A 13216-nucleotide genomic window follows, 5' to 3' on the forward strand; every position below is an offset into this window, starting at 1 on the left:
CGTATCGATGATGAAGTCTCCAAGACCTTTGAAGTCTGCCGTTCTTCGCTACGGGGGGGATCTGCAGCCGCTCGAATCCCTCTGACTGATCCTGATCCCTTGCGTACGCTCGTTTCGACTGTCGGCGGTACCTATCAGTCCTCCGTCGCTGTCTTAATGCTTGTCAAAAATTAAAGCTCTCTCTCTGAGGCTAAGGAAACACACTGGGAAAAATGCTAATAATACACGGAAAGCTGTTTGGATATTCATGTTCTTTTCCAAGAATTGACAATCAGTAAAAAATTATGACTGGAACCATCAACAAACAATGCACTTTACAATGTATTCAAATATAAAACAAACACACATACACACACATATATATATTCAAAATGAATTAATTTTTTATTTAATTATTATTTTCGTAATTTATTGTTTAATAATCTCTCAATGTATAAAATAACATGAAAAGTAACATCTGATAGCAGACGTTTGTTACTGCTTTTATTTTATTATTTATACACTTTTTAAATACAAGCAAAATAACTGAGACTTGCAGAGAAAATTTTTGCAAATTTTTAAATAAAATTTACATATCTGTCATATTAGTTCAAATAAAATTAATTTTATCATTAACTCAACCTATTTCATCTATACATATTTTACACATATTTGGATATTAATGTAATATATAATATTTTTATATTATTTCATAATTATAGAGAGCTTTTGAATAAATAATATCAAAGTGCAGTTCAAACTATTTTACAATAGCTTTCCCAAATTTTTTTATTTAGATATTAAAACATAATTAAGATGTATTACAAATTGGTATTCGCAATATGAAGATATTTAAAGTGCTAATAGGTCATTCATATTATTAGAATATATTAACTCCAGTTTTTGTAAAGAATTTTCAGTTTTTTTAGAAGAAAAAAAATCTTTATTATACTTGTTGAAAAGTACCTTTTATTCAACTAAATTATTGAAAAGCACTACTGTATACTTGTTTGAAAACCAGTGAAATCATGCGGAGCGGATTTTCCTTCTCGAAATTAAATAATACGATGAAAGAAATTACAGAATACGAATTTTTAGCAAAAAGAAAGATAACGACACTGCATCTCTGAACTAATGATAATGTTTTTAGTTCTCGGGGCGCGCGACCAACTCTGCAAAAACGTGACCTTACGCACATTTGCTTTTCTTCTGTTTTTTTTTATACTGACCTCTAAATTTCAACATTTTCTCCACGGGAGCCGTATTGTGAGAATAGGCGCTCAGCTAGACAAAGTTGCTGGCCGTAAAAGTGTCCATCCCAATGGCTGATGTTTGGTTTATGACGGAATTTCAAGCCGGCGGGAGGGCAAAAAAATTTTAGTCAGGTAAAATTGCTCGACTGTCAGCTTGTTTTGCCGCCACTACCCTTCTTCCTTTTTTAGATCTGTTTTCTTTTCCGGCGCTTTTCTATCTTTTGGCGTCTTCCGCCCTTTTCGCGCGCGCTATTTCCGGTCCGTTCCATGGGATTAGTCGGTACGTGATATAGAAAATGCCTTGCAAATTATGCCTACTGATTTACAACTTCATTAATACTAATCCTACAGATTCAGTACTTTCTTGCATTTTTATCTTGTAGGAATTCGATAATGTTTTGAATATTTGCTTTTCCTGACTCTTGTTAAAATCCTCATTCTAAGAATTATAAATGTTACTTTTTTCTTTTAATTTTAAAAATTCCAAGCTTTGTTTCTCGCAACGTGACGTGGCCTTAAGCTGATGCGTCAATTAGTCACGCATAATTCTTTGAAAAGTAAAAATATTGTAGAATTTAGAAAAGACTAAACCCTCTCTGGGAATATTCATAAATGAAAGTATCTTGTTATTCTGTTTAGTACTATTATGTCAATTAAATTTCTTCTCTAAAATATAATATCCTATTTAAAAAAAGATATATAATTGTGCACTTATTTTATGTGCAAATAGATTTAATACAACTTTTCAACAAAAATTTGTTAAAATTGAGGTGATTCAAAAAAACAATTTTTTTTTTCAAGTCCACAATTTATAATTGTAGACTCATTATGTTGCGAATAACGGTCTGCAGAAGGATTGTTAGATCTGTTGATTTAACGGACTAGAGAGAGGTCGATTCTTGTAGTTTAAATGGACGTTTTGTCCGGCGACCTATATTTATTGACCGTCAGAAGTTTGAAAAACAGTAGACAGGATTGATGAGAGAAGGAAGTATTTTGAGTGAACCGATATAAACAAATCTTTTTAAAGACGAGTAGTGGGTATCAAATGAAACATTTCATCTTTTTCTCTATGCTTTCGTTTTACACAGTCTGGAGCTGTACTCGAGTACAATTATATCATCACGATAATACCTACTGCTTTACATTTACATGTGCAAACTTAACTTTCCGTCACTGTTTCTCTTAATTGAATATTTTAGGCGAATTATACTCAAGCCTAATTCAATTCTTCAATTTTCCAAGTATCGCGGTATAATCTCTTTTTGTTATTTATTTTCATTTCTTTCACTCTACGTTTGTGATTTTATATATTTTGTATAACATGTTTTTTTTCGCAGTGAAAAATTTATTTTTGCCAAGAGGCAGGGCTAATCGATTTCAGCGTCGAGGCTTTTGTTCGTATCGCCCCTCGTACGCAATTCGTGCGAGCGAGTGTTTGATCCGACGGCAATCCGGGTATTAGCGCTTTCGTTATCGCGCAGATTTCATTTCGAATCCGGTAGTAGGGACGTAGATGCGTTTAGATAAAAATAGCCTCGTAAAAGAGACCGCTCGACCTGGTTCCCGGGAGCAAAACGGTTAGGTTCCCTCGGCACTTTCTACGAGCCCCCGCAAAGCTGCACGCTGCCCCGGCCGACAGATACCCGGTGTCGATATCGTATTCGAGCGGAAAACGAAATTTTCGAATGGAAAACGCGAACGGCCGCGATAACGAGTCCCTGTCGATTCCGATCGCGTGCGCCAGTAACAACGAGAGCCAGTAACTCGTTCTCGTATCTCGCTCTCGGAAAGGGGAGAGGGAGGGAAGGAGAGATAGAGAGAGAATAACGGACATACACACACATATAACATAAACTTCTATCCCACCTACACCTCTGCGATCTCTCTCTTTCTTTCTCTCTCTCGCGTCATCCACGCCGACCAATGGCCGAGCATGTACGCTTACGCTGCGCAAACTTCTCTCCCACGATCCCGCGTTTCCATGGCTCGCCGGGTTTCACCGCGCGAGCAGTTTCGTTTCTCTCGGAATATGCTGGAATACGTTTCATCTCTTTTTTTTTTTCGAGATCTCGATAGCTCAATTTCATTTCGTCGCTCGCGAATCTTCGTTGATGACGGAATTGCACAATTGAAATCAACCAGCTAACGTTGGTGCTGTCTCTCATCGAATTCTAGAGAGGGAGGACTCGATAATCGGCCTCATTTTGACAGAAATTTTGTAAAATTTTTCAACATGTATAGGGACCGCTGTAGAAAAATTCTACCAATATTTCAAATTACAAAGGGCATGGAAAATATAAACAACGTTAATAGAAAATGATATGTATTTTTCATTACTTTTATTAATGCGACTTTAAAATTACTTTTAAAATAAATGTTAAAATGTATTTGTACGCATTTATACACATACTTGAGATAAATTGGATGCCGATCGATGCAAGTTGGCGCGGTGCATTATGCAGCGGCGAATCGGACTTGCGATACGTTTATTAGGATGGACAATTGTCGACGCGAACCATTCTCGGCTTCGTCCAGCAAGTTTGAAAAGCAGGCAACGCGGTCGCCTATTGACGAGGAGATATTTACCGATAAGACATCTATGCAACGCTCTGTCTAAGCGACATAAATTCAACGAGTGCTTTAACTGTTTTTAACGAACCCAAAGTTACCTACCTAATATCCGTGTTAATTCGGAGAAAGCGCGAAAGTTGCGTTGACTGTAAGCACATTAATCTTTTCAGAGCAAATCTGTTTAAAACTTATTGTTTGTGCGAGCAAGAAAGTTGGTAATTAAACCAAAGTGAATTCGATGCATGGAAATTGGTCGGATTTAATGCTAAATTTGCGAGAATTTGCAAATCTTTATTAAAGATTGAACGCAGACGGGAGATTTTTAACATCATTAATATAATATTTAAAAAATCTATTTCTCGCAGAGTAATCTACTATCTCATGGTTTCCTCGAAATTTTTATTCAGAATCATTTACATTATATAAGAAACATATCCACGTAATATTTAATGTGAAAACGCATTTTCCTAAAAATAGAAATGCCAAAAATAATAAAAACTCTCATAGAAATATATATATGGCCACTTTGACATGACTAATGATGATGCCTGCCGCATATCGAGAGCTCTCGAGGGCTTGAAAAATCAGCGAAAATCTGTCAAACGGAAGTTTACGTCGCGACGTATCACGCTGTCGACGTCACGAATTTCGTACGCACAAATTTCGCGAAAGAACGACACGAGGACAAGTTACTGGCGTACGTTATCAAACCCTTCGCGTTCGACGTTTTCGATCCTCGCGCGGTCGTAACTTCGATAGCATCGAGCTGTAAAAATGATATACACGCACCGTGGGATTCGCCATGGTGTGCATTCCTGTGGTGGCGCACATTGGCCAGAACCATAGAATTATATGCGGGTCTTTTTTTTCCACGCCAGAGAGACATCGATTTTGCACGACAGTGTAATCGAGCGCTTTTTATGCGCCAGATATAGATACGTATATTTCGGGATATTGGATTAATTACTCTCGATTCTGCGCGTCTTGTGTTTTCAATCTCGGGTGCCTTGGAAAAAAATGAGCTTGTAAAAAGTCAGAGAGTAAAGTTGCACATTAATTATTGCAACTTTGTATTTATATTTAGTGAAATGATTCTTGGCTAAGATAACGTGAAGATCTTGAGACTGCAAAATTAAAATAAAATTCTTTCAAAGTAAAGGCTATTTCGAAGTTTAATTTGCGAAAAACATTTCATTTGAAAATTAGTCGACGTCTTAACAATGAATTTTTTCAGTCCAACAATACATTTGTCTACAACAAAGATTCTAATTCCATGAAAATTCTAAAGTGATCATCACCTCCATTTTGTCGCACAAATAAGAGATTTGCCTGGTCAAGTTTGCCTTTCTTCGTTTCGCCACTTTGTTTCGCATATATATCAAAGTTGTCTATGGAAATTTGAGCCCTTAAAAACTCAATGACTTTCTGGAAAACGATGCTCGTGCCACTATTAACATTTAGCTGGGTAACCGACACGTCTCGCCATTGTAATACGAGCGTCGCCACGCACGTCGGGACGACGCAAAGACGGAGTGAATCTGTCAATCAAGGTATCGCAAACGTGCTCAGTTGACTCCGATGCGGATTAAAAAGAAAAGGATTTTGAGATAGAAAGTAACGATGAGGTTTTAAAAAAAATGTTAAGTCGTTAAGTCCTTCTTGTAAAAACCACATGTGTCTCACATGTTTGGCAGACCTACGCAAAATGAGGTCTGTTTCTTGGATGGAAACTTCTTTTATGAATCATTCCCAGCTATAGACATTTCGTTTGATACATAAAAAATATATTTGAATTACTCCATTACCCTTTCTATCCCTAAAGTCATTACTTCCATTAATTAACGAAACTGATCATTCTCTCCGGAATTTAAGCTTTTCGATTCGATTCACCGCCCTCCCGATCGGATTCCGCTAATCGCGATGTAAATTCGCATCCAATTTAAATTCATTTGCGAAATTGTTGGCAAGTTGGACTTACGCCACTTGCAAAATAGACGGTACAAAACGCCAGGCACCACCACTAATAACCGCTCGCACACGGCGCGTCGAGCTCCGAGAAATCGTAACCTGGCGTGTTTATCACCGAGCCGTGCACGAGGAACGACTTCTTGCGTGGGGCGTTAAAATCGTATGGGATTTTTTTAAACTCCACGTTCCGCGGGGACCGCAGGAGAGAAGACCCCCCGTCCCGCCGCCCTACGGTCACCTCCACCCACGTCAACGCCGCGAGCTTCGTAGAAAATGATGCCGTGAAACGTTTACGCTCACGGTGCCCGACTCGTGTAGCAACGGTAATTACAGAACTTACGCGGAACGAGCCTTTCTGCGCTTTTTCTCGTATCTTTTCTCCGCCCGCTGAGAAGGAAGACCGCCGGTCGGTTTCCGGAAACGATAACCGATTCTATTCAGATGCCTTAGGATATTTGTTAATAGATAGAAAGGAAGGAACAGAAGATTAAACGGCGCAACTATATATTTTACAAAGAAAAAACAGATAAAGTAAGCGTCCCTTCCTTTTCTGCATCCTTTAAAGCGTAATTATACCTGAAAGAAAATCCCCAAATTGTGTTGTACGAAGAAATCGTTTCTTAACTGCGATATTTTTGCAATTTGAATACGCGAGGTACGGTAAATTGTAGAGGCAAAGGGTGACGATAAAAATCGTAGAAAGAATTTGATGAGATTTGGAGAAAGGGCCACAAGGACGAGCGCGAACTACAAGACTTCTTTCTTTCCTGGTCTCTCTTTCTTCCGTTCCCCATCTTTCCTCCTTATCCTCGTTGTGGAGGGCCAAGAGGTGCGCAGTGGGGCCGTTCATCAGAGGCAACTTGTCATGCCGCTGGGCATCGGGCATAAATTCCACTCCGTAATGTGACAGGTCCTCGCTCCTACCCCTGAGAAAACCATCTTACGGCCTTGCGCTACCATCTACCGGGTGTTGCGGAACTTTTTCTCGTCGATTTCATCCCAATTTAAATTCTCGAAAAAGTACGTCATAAAAGTGAAAATTTCATTCTTCTTGATTGTTAAATTCGAACAATAATCCGTTGAAATAAATTATTATGGACTCTCCTTGTAGACGAAAAAAATAATAATTTTTTTAATTTGTTATTAAGCAAGTACAATAATAAGATTGCAAGGCAAGGTATCGTAAAGATAATACGAAGCTGCGAGAGACAGATAGACAAATATTATTTTATTATATATAAATTCACTATGTGTAACAAATGAATAACAATAATGTCGCGGAATCTATCAGCTTTTCCATCAACAAAAAGGTAGACTAGTCGGTCGACTAGTCACGGCGCTACATTTCCGCCGGAAGTCGATAACGATCGTTACGATGTTCATCGCAGTGCAACGCGGATACATGTAAACAATCCTCATCGTAAACGACTCCACGACACGTGTCAATGCACGGAAACGCGCACGTCACGAAGTGGTACGATAAAACTGAAAGATAACGGTGAAGTCCCTGTTTTTTGTCGCAGAAAAAAAGGAAAGTTTAAATTATTACGGATTATAAAAAATTATCAGATTTCCTAACATCGTTACTAAAAAAAAAAGAGAAAAACTTTTACAGTTCGCTACTACTTCGCGACAGGAAGTCTAGGAGGAAACGAAGGGTAGTATTGACTCTGAGTTGCCAGGCGCCAACATCCAATGTTGACATTGAAAAGCGAAACGGGCTTGAAAAATTCTCGGCATTTTGTGTAGTCGTCATATCTACCTGCGCGTCACATCTACCTACCTACCTGTGTTACAACGTGTACACGAGGTATATTTGTATTTCGCGTGCATGTGTGTGCGTAGGTCGCGCGATGCGACGAGCCGCGAAGATGACAGCGGTTCGCGCGCGCTCGCTCCCAGCCACTCGCGGGAGGCGCGTGCAGGAACACCGGCACTGAAATTTTATGTACACGCGTGCATACACGGAGGCAGACAAAGCCGCGTTTATAGGTCAGGTCGGGTTAGGTAGCGCAGGCACTGCTGGGTCGGGTACCTACCTACCGGTAGCGCCTGGTACCGGGCGGCAAAGGCGACTTAATGTCCCCATTTGTCCCCGCGCGTTCTCCGGAGGCGATTCATCCTCACCTCCCTTTTGTGCGGCCCGCGCCTCCCCCAGGAGCCCCCTCGACGTCCTGTACAAACGACATCACCGTATCACCTGACCGCTCTCCCTCCGCCCGCCTTGAAACAGTAACTCGGAAGAAATTAACCGACCGGACTCGCTCGTTCTCTTTTTGCGGTCGCGGCCAAATGAATTCATTCGAGACATCTCTCGGAGAGAGATACTCGCTTGTGTTTTCGCTGTATCTTTTTTCTTAAAAAAAAAAAGAAAGAAAGAAAAATCAAGCGAACCGATCTGGAACTTTGCAAAATCGCAGCGACACGACAGCGTATCTCGCGTACAATCAGCGGGACACAATAACGCAAAATTGGCCGAAATGGATATCGAATATTTATGAGTCGAACCATTGCCATCAATCATCCGCTATTGAGTTTTTACTTTACTCGAAAAGTTTTAGCGGGCATCACGAGTGATCGCTACCTGGAGTGCAAGATCGACAGACGTACGATGCGATGATTAGATTCATCTATCTATCGACGATATCTTATCTGGACGCGTCTAGATATAGATGGACATTATTAAGTAACGCGACACGTAGACACGCGAATCGCTCGTCAAAAGGATTAAATCATTAATCTGGCGTTAAGTCTCAACGCTCATTAGCTCTTCACGGACTTGGTCGCGGATTGAGTGTCCGTTAGGCCGATTCGCGGACAGTTTCTAGATCGTTAACGTCTCGGTTAATTCGCTTAATAACATTGTCGTCCTTTAATAACGTTCGTTCCGGCCAACTGGTTCACCGTAGCCCTAGTTTGTCATTGAGAAAATTCGGGTTAGGCGATTATACATTTATTACAATAAAGACGAATCTCGATGTGTATATTATCTAAAGAATCAAACTGTCAAATTTCGTAAGTAAACGAAACAACCTAAATAATGTTACATTAAAATTCCCTGGCATATGTGTATCTTACCGAGTTACCCAATCTCCAGTCATGGCTCGCGCAGGCTTCGAAAATAGTCCATCCGGCACGGTAATCCGTGCACGACACGACGCGATATATCATCGCGCGACCGCGAACTGTTGAGATGTCGAGGTGTATAATACGCCGCGGTTTCCCAATGCCGCTCTCTTTCACCCTCGACGAGTGAGAACGAGAGATAGAACGCCTTCACGCGCGCTCGCTCGCGCGAGAGTCCTTCTCGCGAGGACGACGACGCGACGACGCGATGTAATGGCGAACGGTAAATATTAATCTCGGGCGTTACAATGCGCGCGGGGTCGCTCCGTCGTGGCCCCGAACCGTGGCCGTCACGTCATTCCTCAAGCCCGGGCTCCTCATCACTCTCCGGACCGAGCCGTGACCAATCCGGAATAAATATTGGCGATTATTAACTTGCCACGCGGACCGCGGACTGACGAGGATTTAGAAAAGACGGGGAGAAGGAGGGGGAGGAAAGGCCACGTCGTTCCAGAGATGCAAGATGGACCACGACGCGGTAACGCGGTCCGTGTCTTCGTGAGATGCTTGAGACGTTAAGTGGTCCCATTAGCTACGTTCCTAGGTGGACCGTGGCGGCTCGATGATGCGCATTCCTTTGGTCGTTCCGTCTTCCACGGTCGTCCTGGCCGTCCCTCCTCTCCTCCCTCGTCTCTTTTCCCATTGCCCCCGTGCGCATTAATTCTCACGCTGCCACGTGTGGCCGCTAATATACGAACGGGAATCTAGAGATCCTGGTGTCTTCTTGCGGTAAATATGGAAGACACTTAACCATCTGTTGTTTGTGAACAGATTGATAATTACGTCTCAATCTCTGATTTTTTGAGTTCATATAATTATTAAAGAACTTATCAATTATCGCGATGAACGATGAAGCACTTTTTTAATCGAAAAGTCAGATAACGATATTCTATGCCATTGTCAGAAAAAAACGCGTTAAGAAAAACTCGTGAAGCATTACACGAAGAAGAGACGAAGAGGAAGCATCGTATCCATCCTCGAGTCAACCATCGGACGATCGTAACAAGAGAAAGACGACGTGATGGTGTCAACCGAGTCTTCTCGCGATCGACGCGAGATCGAGGATACCCTTTGGATGACCTCGGGGTGGCAGAGAAGGAGGTGAGCCGAACGGCGTCCAGGTGTCTCTTGCGATAGGCCGACAAAGGACTCGAGAGGGCCACTCGCACGTAACAGCGGGCAAAGTCATCGTGTCATTTCGCTGAAGGGCGACTTGCGAGGAGATCTCGTGGAAAGAGGACGGTCTAGACCTCTTTTTTCGACGGACAAGACGGAAGAGGGACAAGAGGGTGAAGGAAGGGGAATCAGAAGAGGAAGAGGAGATGGAGATGTCACCGTCGGACCGGCCACGGAGTCGCGGCGAGTCAGCGAATTCTTCGTTCATCGAACCATCATGTGACGACTTCATCCCTTTCTCCGACATTTTCTCGACTCGGTCATGGAAGTGAAATTTGTGAAATATAAACTACTACTTTTGAAATATATACAGAGGATGAGTCTCACTTAATTTGATGATTTAAATTATCTTTCTTATGCAAATATGTTTTCAACAAAAGCTCAGAGCTTTAGGAGAAAAATATGATGACGTAAGATTTCTTATAGCATATGTTTCTTTGTGATATTTTGACGTTATCTCCATCTTTTTGAATAGAATCATATATACATTTTTTACACATACTTGCAAGAAAATTAATTGCGTATCTTTTCTTAAATGCAATTATATATTTTTTTATATCGATTAAGTCTGCTCATTATTTTTTGTGCAAAAATTTTAAAATAAAGTTATCGAAAAGTAAATATTTAGTAAATGTTATTATGTAAATGGTATTTTGTCATAACATTTAAGAGAAACTAAATTATAAAATATTTCAAACTATTGATTTTTTGATAATTTTATCAATATTTTTATATGTAGAAAAAAATACACGATTCAATTTAAAAAATAAGAAGAAAGAAAAGAATAATATTAAAATATAAAAACATGCACACCATAAGAAATCTGTTACATGCATTATATTTCTCGCTTGAAACATTATGAAACTTTAATTAAAAACATTTTTTGATAACTGTATGCAGAGCTAATTTAGGTCATAAAGTTAAGAGCTTCATCCTACATACATGACTATCTAGATAATTAACGATAACTGCGATAAATAATATTCTATAATTGTAGATGTGTGATTCTTGCTGAATCGTGGACTGCAAATTTGAACTATGAATGACATCTGTTTGGATCGCAATCGCCGATAATGGCTATAATTATAATACATAGGATACGCGATTGTAGTTTACGAGTACAACACGCAACCCTCGCATGTGTTAAATCGACATCTCTCTTGCCACGCGCGCGCCCCGTTCACCAATCGCACGCGCAAGCTTTATTTTTCAGCCTCCGAGGAAGATTAAATTTACACATAGTATCGCCGTGGAACAATACCGGCGTTGTTTGCGCGGTGCGGTAAATATTTGAGTGCCATCTCCGTCGCGCGCGCCACCCTCCCCGTGCATCGCTTCGGGCTCGGCCTTCCGTTCGAGCTAGCCAAGGGCTCAAACCTCAGGGTACATACTAATTCCCTCAGTGCACTCTTGCCGATCGATGTTTGCTTCTGCCACTTCGCCTTAATCGTTCGCGAATCGCGCCGTAATGACTATCGAACGGCTACGCCCACCGAGAATGATGGTGCAATCGGTACCACTATCTCCGATTTCCCATGTTTACCTAAAATGTACGTGAAAGAGATTTTTCCCCATAATTTTTAAGAAACATTTTTTTCGGAGAGAAATAATTTTTCTATTTCGAATATTTTTTTTATCGGAAAAAATACTTTGAGGATCCGTGCATACGAGATCTCCTCACAGTTAATTTTCTTCGGTTGTACGAAAAAAAATGTTTTTTTTCCTGGCGATTGATCGATCATCGTCTCGTCAGGGTCGGAGTCGCGGAGGCAAAAGAGTCGGGAGGAACGGCAGTAAATAAAAATCGCGGGTTAATTTTTTTCGAACAATGCCACCAATGCTCGTGCCCGCCACTATGGAGGGTAGCAACCCTTTTTTTCATACTGTTCAATCTCTCCCGACTGAACGTAATTCGTGTCGCCATTCAAAACGAAAGTTAATGGTATTGCTTTCCCCCGTGTGAGAATTTACGCGAAAATTTATCGCGATCTTGCCACGCGAAAGATTTATCTATCAGCACGACTGGCGAATGGGATCGCAGAATTAACTGTAAATATCCAAATATTGAACATATTGAAGGAGTTCATATCTCTGCTTTTCTCTTTTAAGTATGCGATAATTATGAAATAAAAATGTTTGCAGAAATATAACTTTTTTTGAATTGTCATCGTTTTCTTTGTGTAATTTTGCTCGTTAATTTTTATTATCAATCAATATTAATCATACCTGCGTATGCAAACACATAATGCTAATAATTAAGGATCCATAGCGCGAATCATGGCTTTAATTCGCTGGACTTAATCTTTTCTTTTCTTTTTCTTTCATTTTTTTTCTACGTGCCTGCTTTAATTTATATTGCATTATATTTTTTTCGCTTCAATTAATAAAATCCTGCATAAATGGATCAATAAATATAAGAATCGATCTTTACTTGCTACTTTTTATTTCGCAAAAAATATCAAAATTGTTCATTTTTTCGTAACATCTCAGACATTGTAGACTCTATGAAATATTTCAAGATTCATTGCAGCTAGTTTGAAGTGTATTAGTTGAGTCTTATTGCTTATGTTTTTTACGTTAACGAAATCTTATATTAACGATAGTTCTTAAATCAATCCTCGTCGCATTCTTGCATGCGTGGGCGTGGAATGCCTCGCGCGGCGGCAGGTAACGAACCAAGCTCATTACTCGTCGTCACGTGTCACTCGTAAATGAAGGGAAACGAGAAGAGGAATCGTCCGGGACGGCTCTCCTCCTTGGATCGTCTCGTTACGGTCATTCGTCATTTTCACACCTCCGCGAGAACGATAAGCTCGCGTACACACCTTGTTCGATATTGCGTTACGATTTGCGATTGTGTCGTTGAAATTAAGAGCCACAAGCGCACAACAACAAGGCATTGGCGAAACTTACTATCCTCTCTCAATGATCGTATAATCCGAGATGAGAAAGTAAAAGCACAGATTATATAACGCGCGATTCAAATTTCAATTATTTATAAAAGTCGCAATTTGGATTACGTAAGGCTGAACGCAAGACCTTAATACAGCCAAGCAGATGACATTGACGAGAGCCGCGTTAAAAACATAATTCTTCATAATTATCTAATTACTTGGTTAATGATGCGTGCTTCGTAATAG

The 13216-nt window shown here is 40.4% G+C and overlaps 1 protein-coding gene across 5 annotated transcripts in view; it reads left to right on the forward strand.

The window, feature by feature from the left end:
- Soxn (SRY-box transcription factor soxNeuro) overlaps positions 1-13216 on the forward strand; it is a 120653-nt gene that overhangs the window by 64957 nt on the left and 42480 nt on the right. The window contains exon 3 of one of the 5 annotated variants that reach the window (XM_083085338.1): positions 9805-10436. The exons of the other annotated variants lie outside the window; for them this stretch is intronic. Coding sequence (XP_082941464.1) covers position 9805 — 1 coding nt within the window. The 3' untranslated portion in view covers positions 9806-10436. Of the gene's footprint in view, positions 1-9804; positions 10437-13216 lie in introns of those variants that run through there. 5 annotated transcript variants of the gene reach the window in all.

This window comes from Camponotus vicinus, unplaced genomic scaffold (assembly GCF_025532165.1).
Source record: "Camponotus vicinus isolate PSW18456_S1 unplaced genomic scaffold, iyCamVici1.0 SCAF_12, whole genome shotgun sequence".
NCBI lineage: Eukaryota > Metazoa > Arthropoda > Insecta > Hymenoptera > Formicidae > Camponotus > Camponotus vicinus.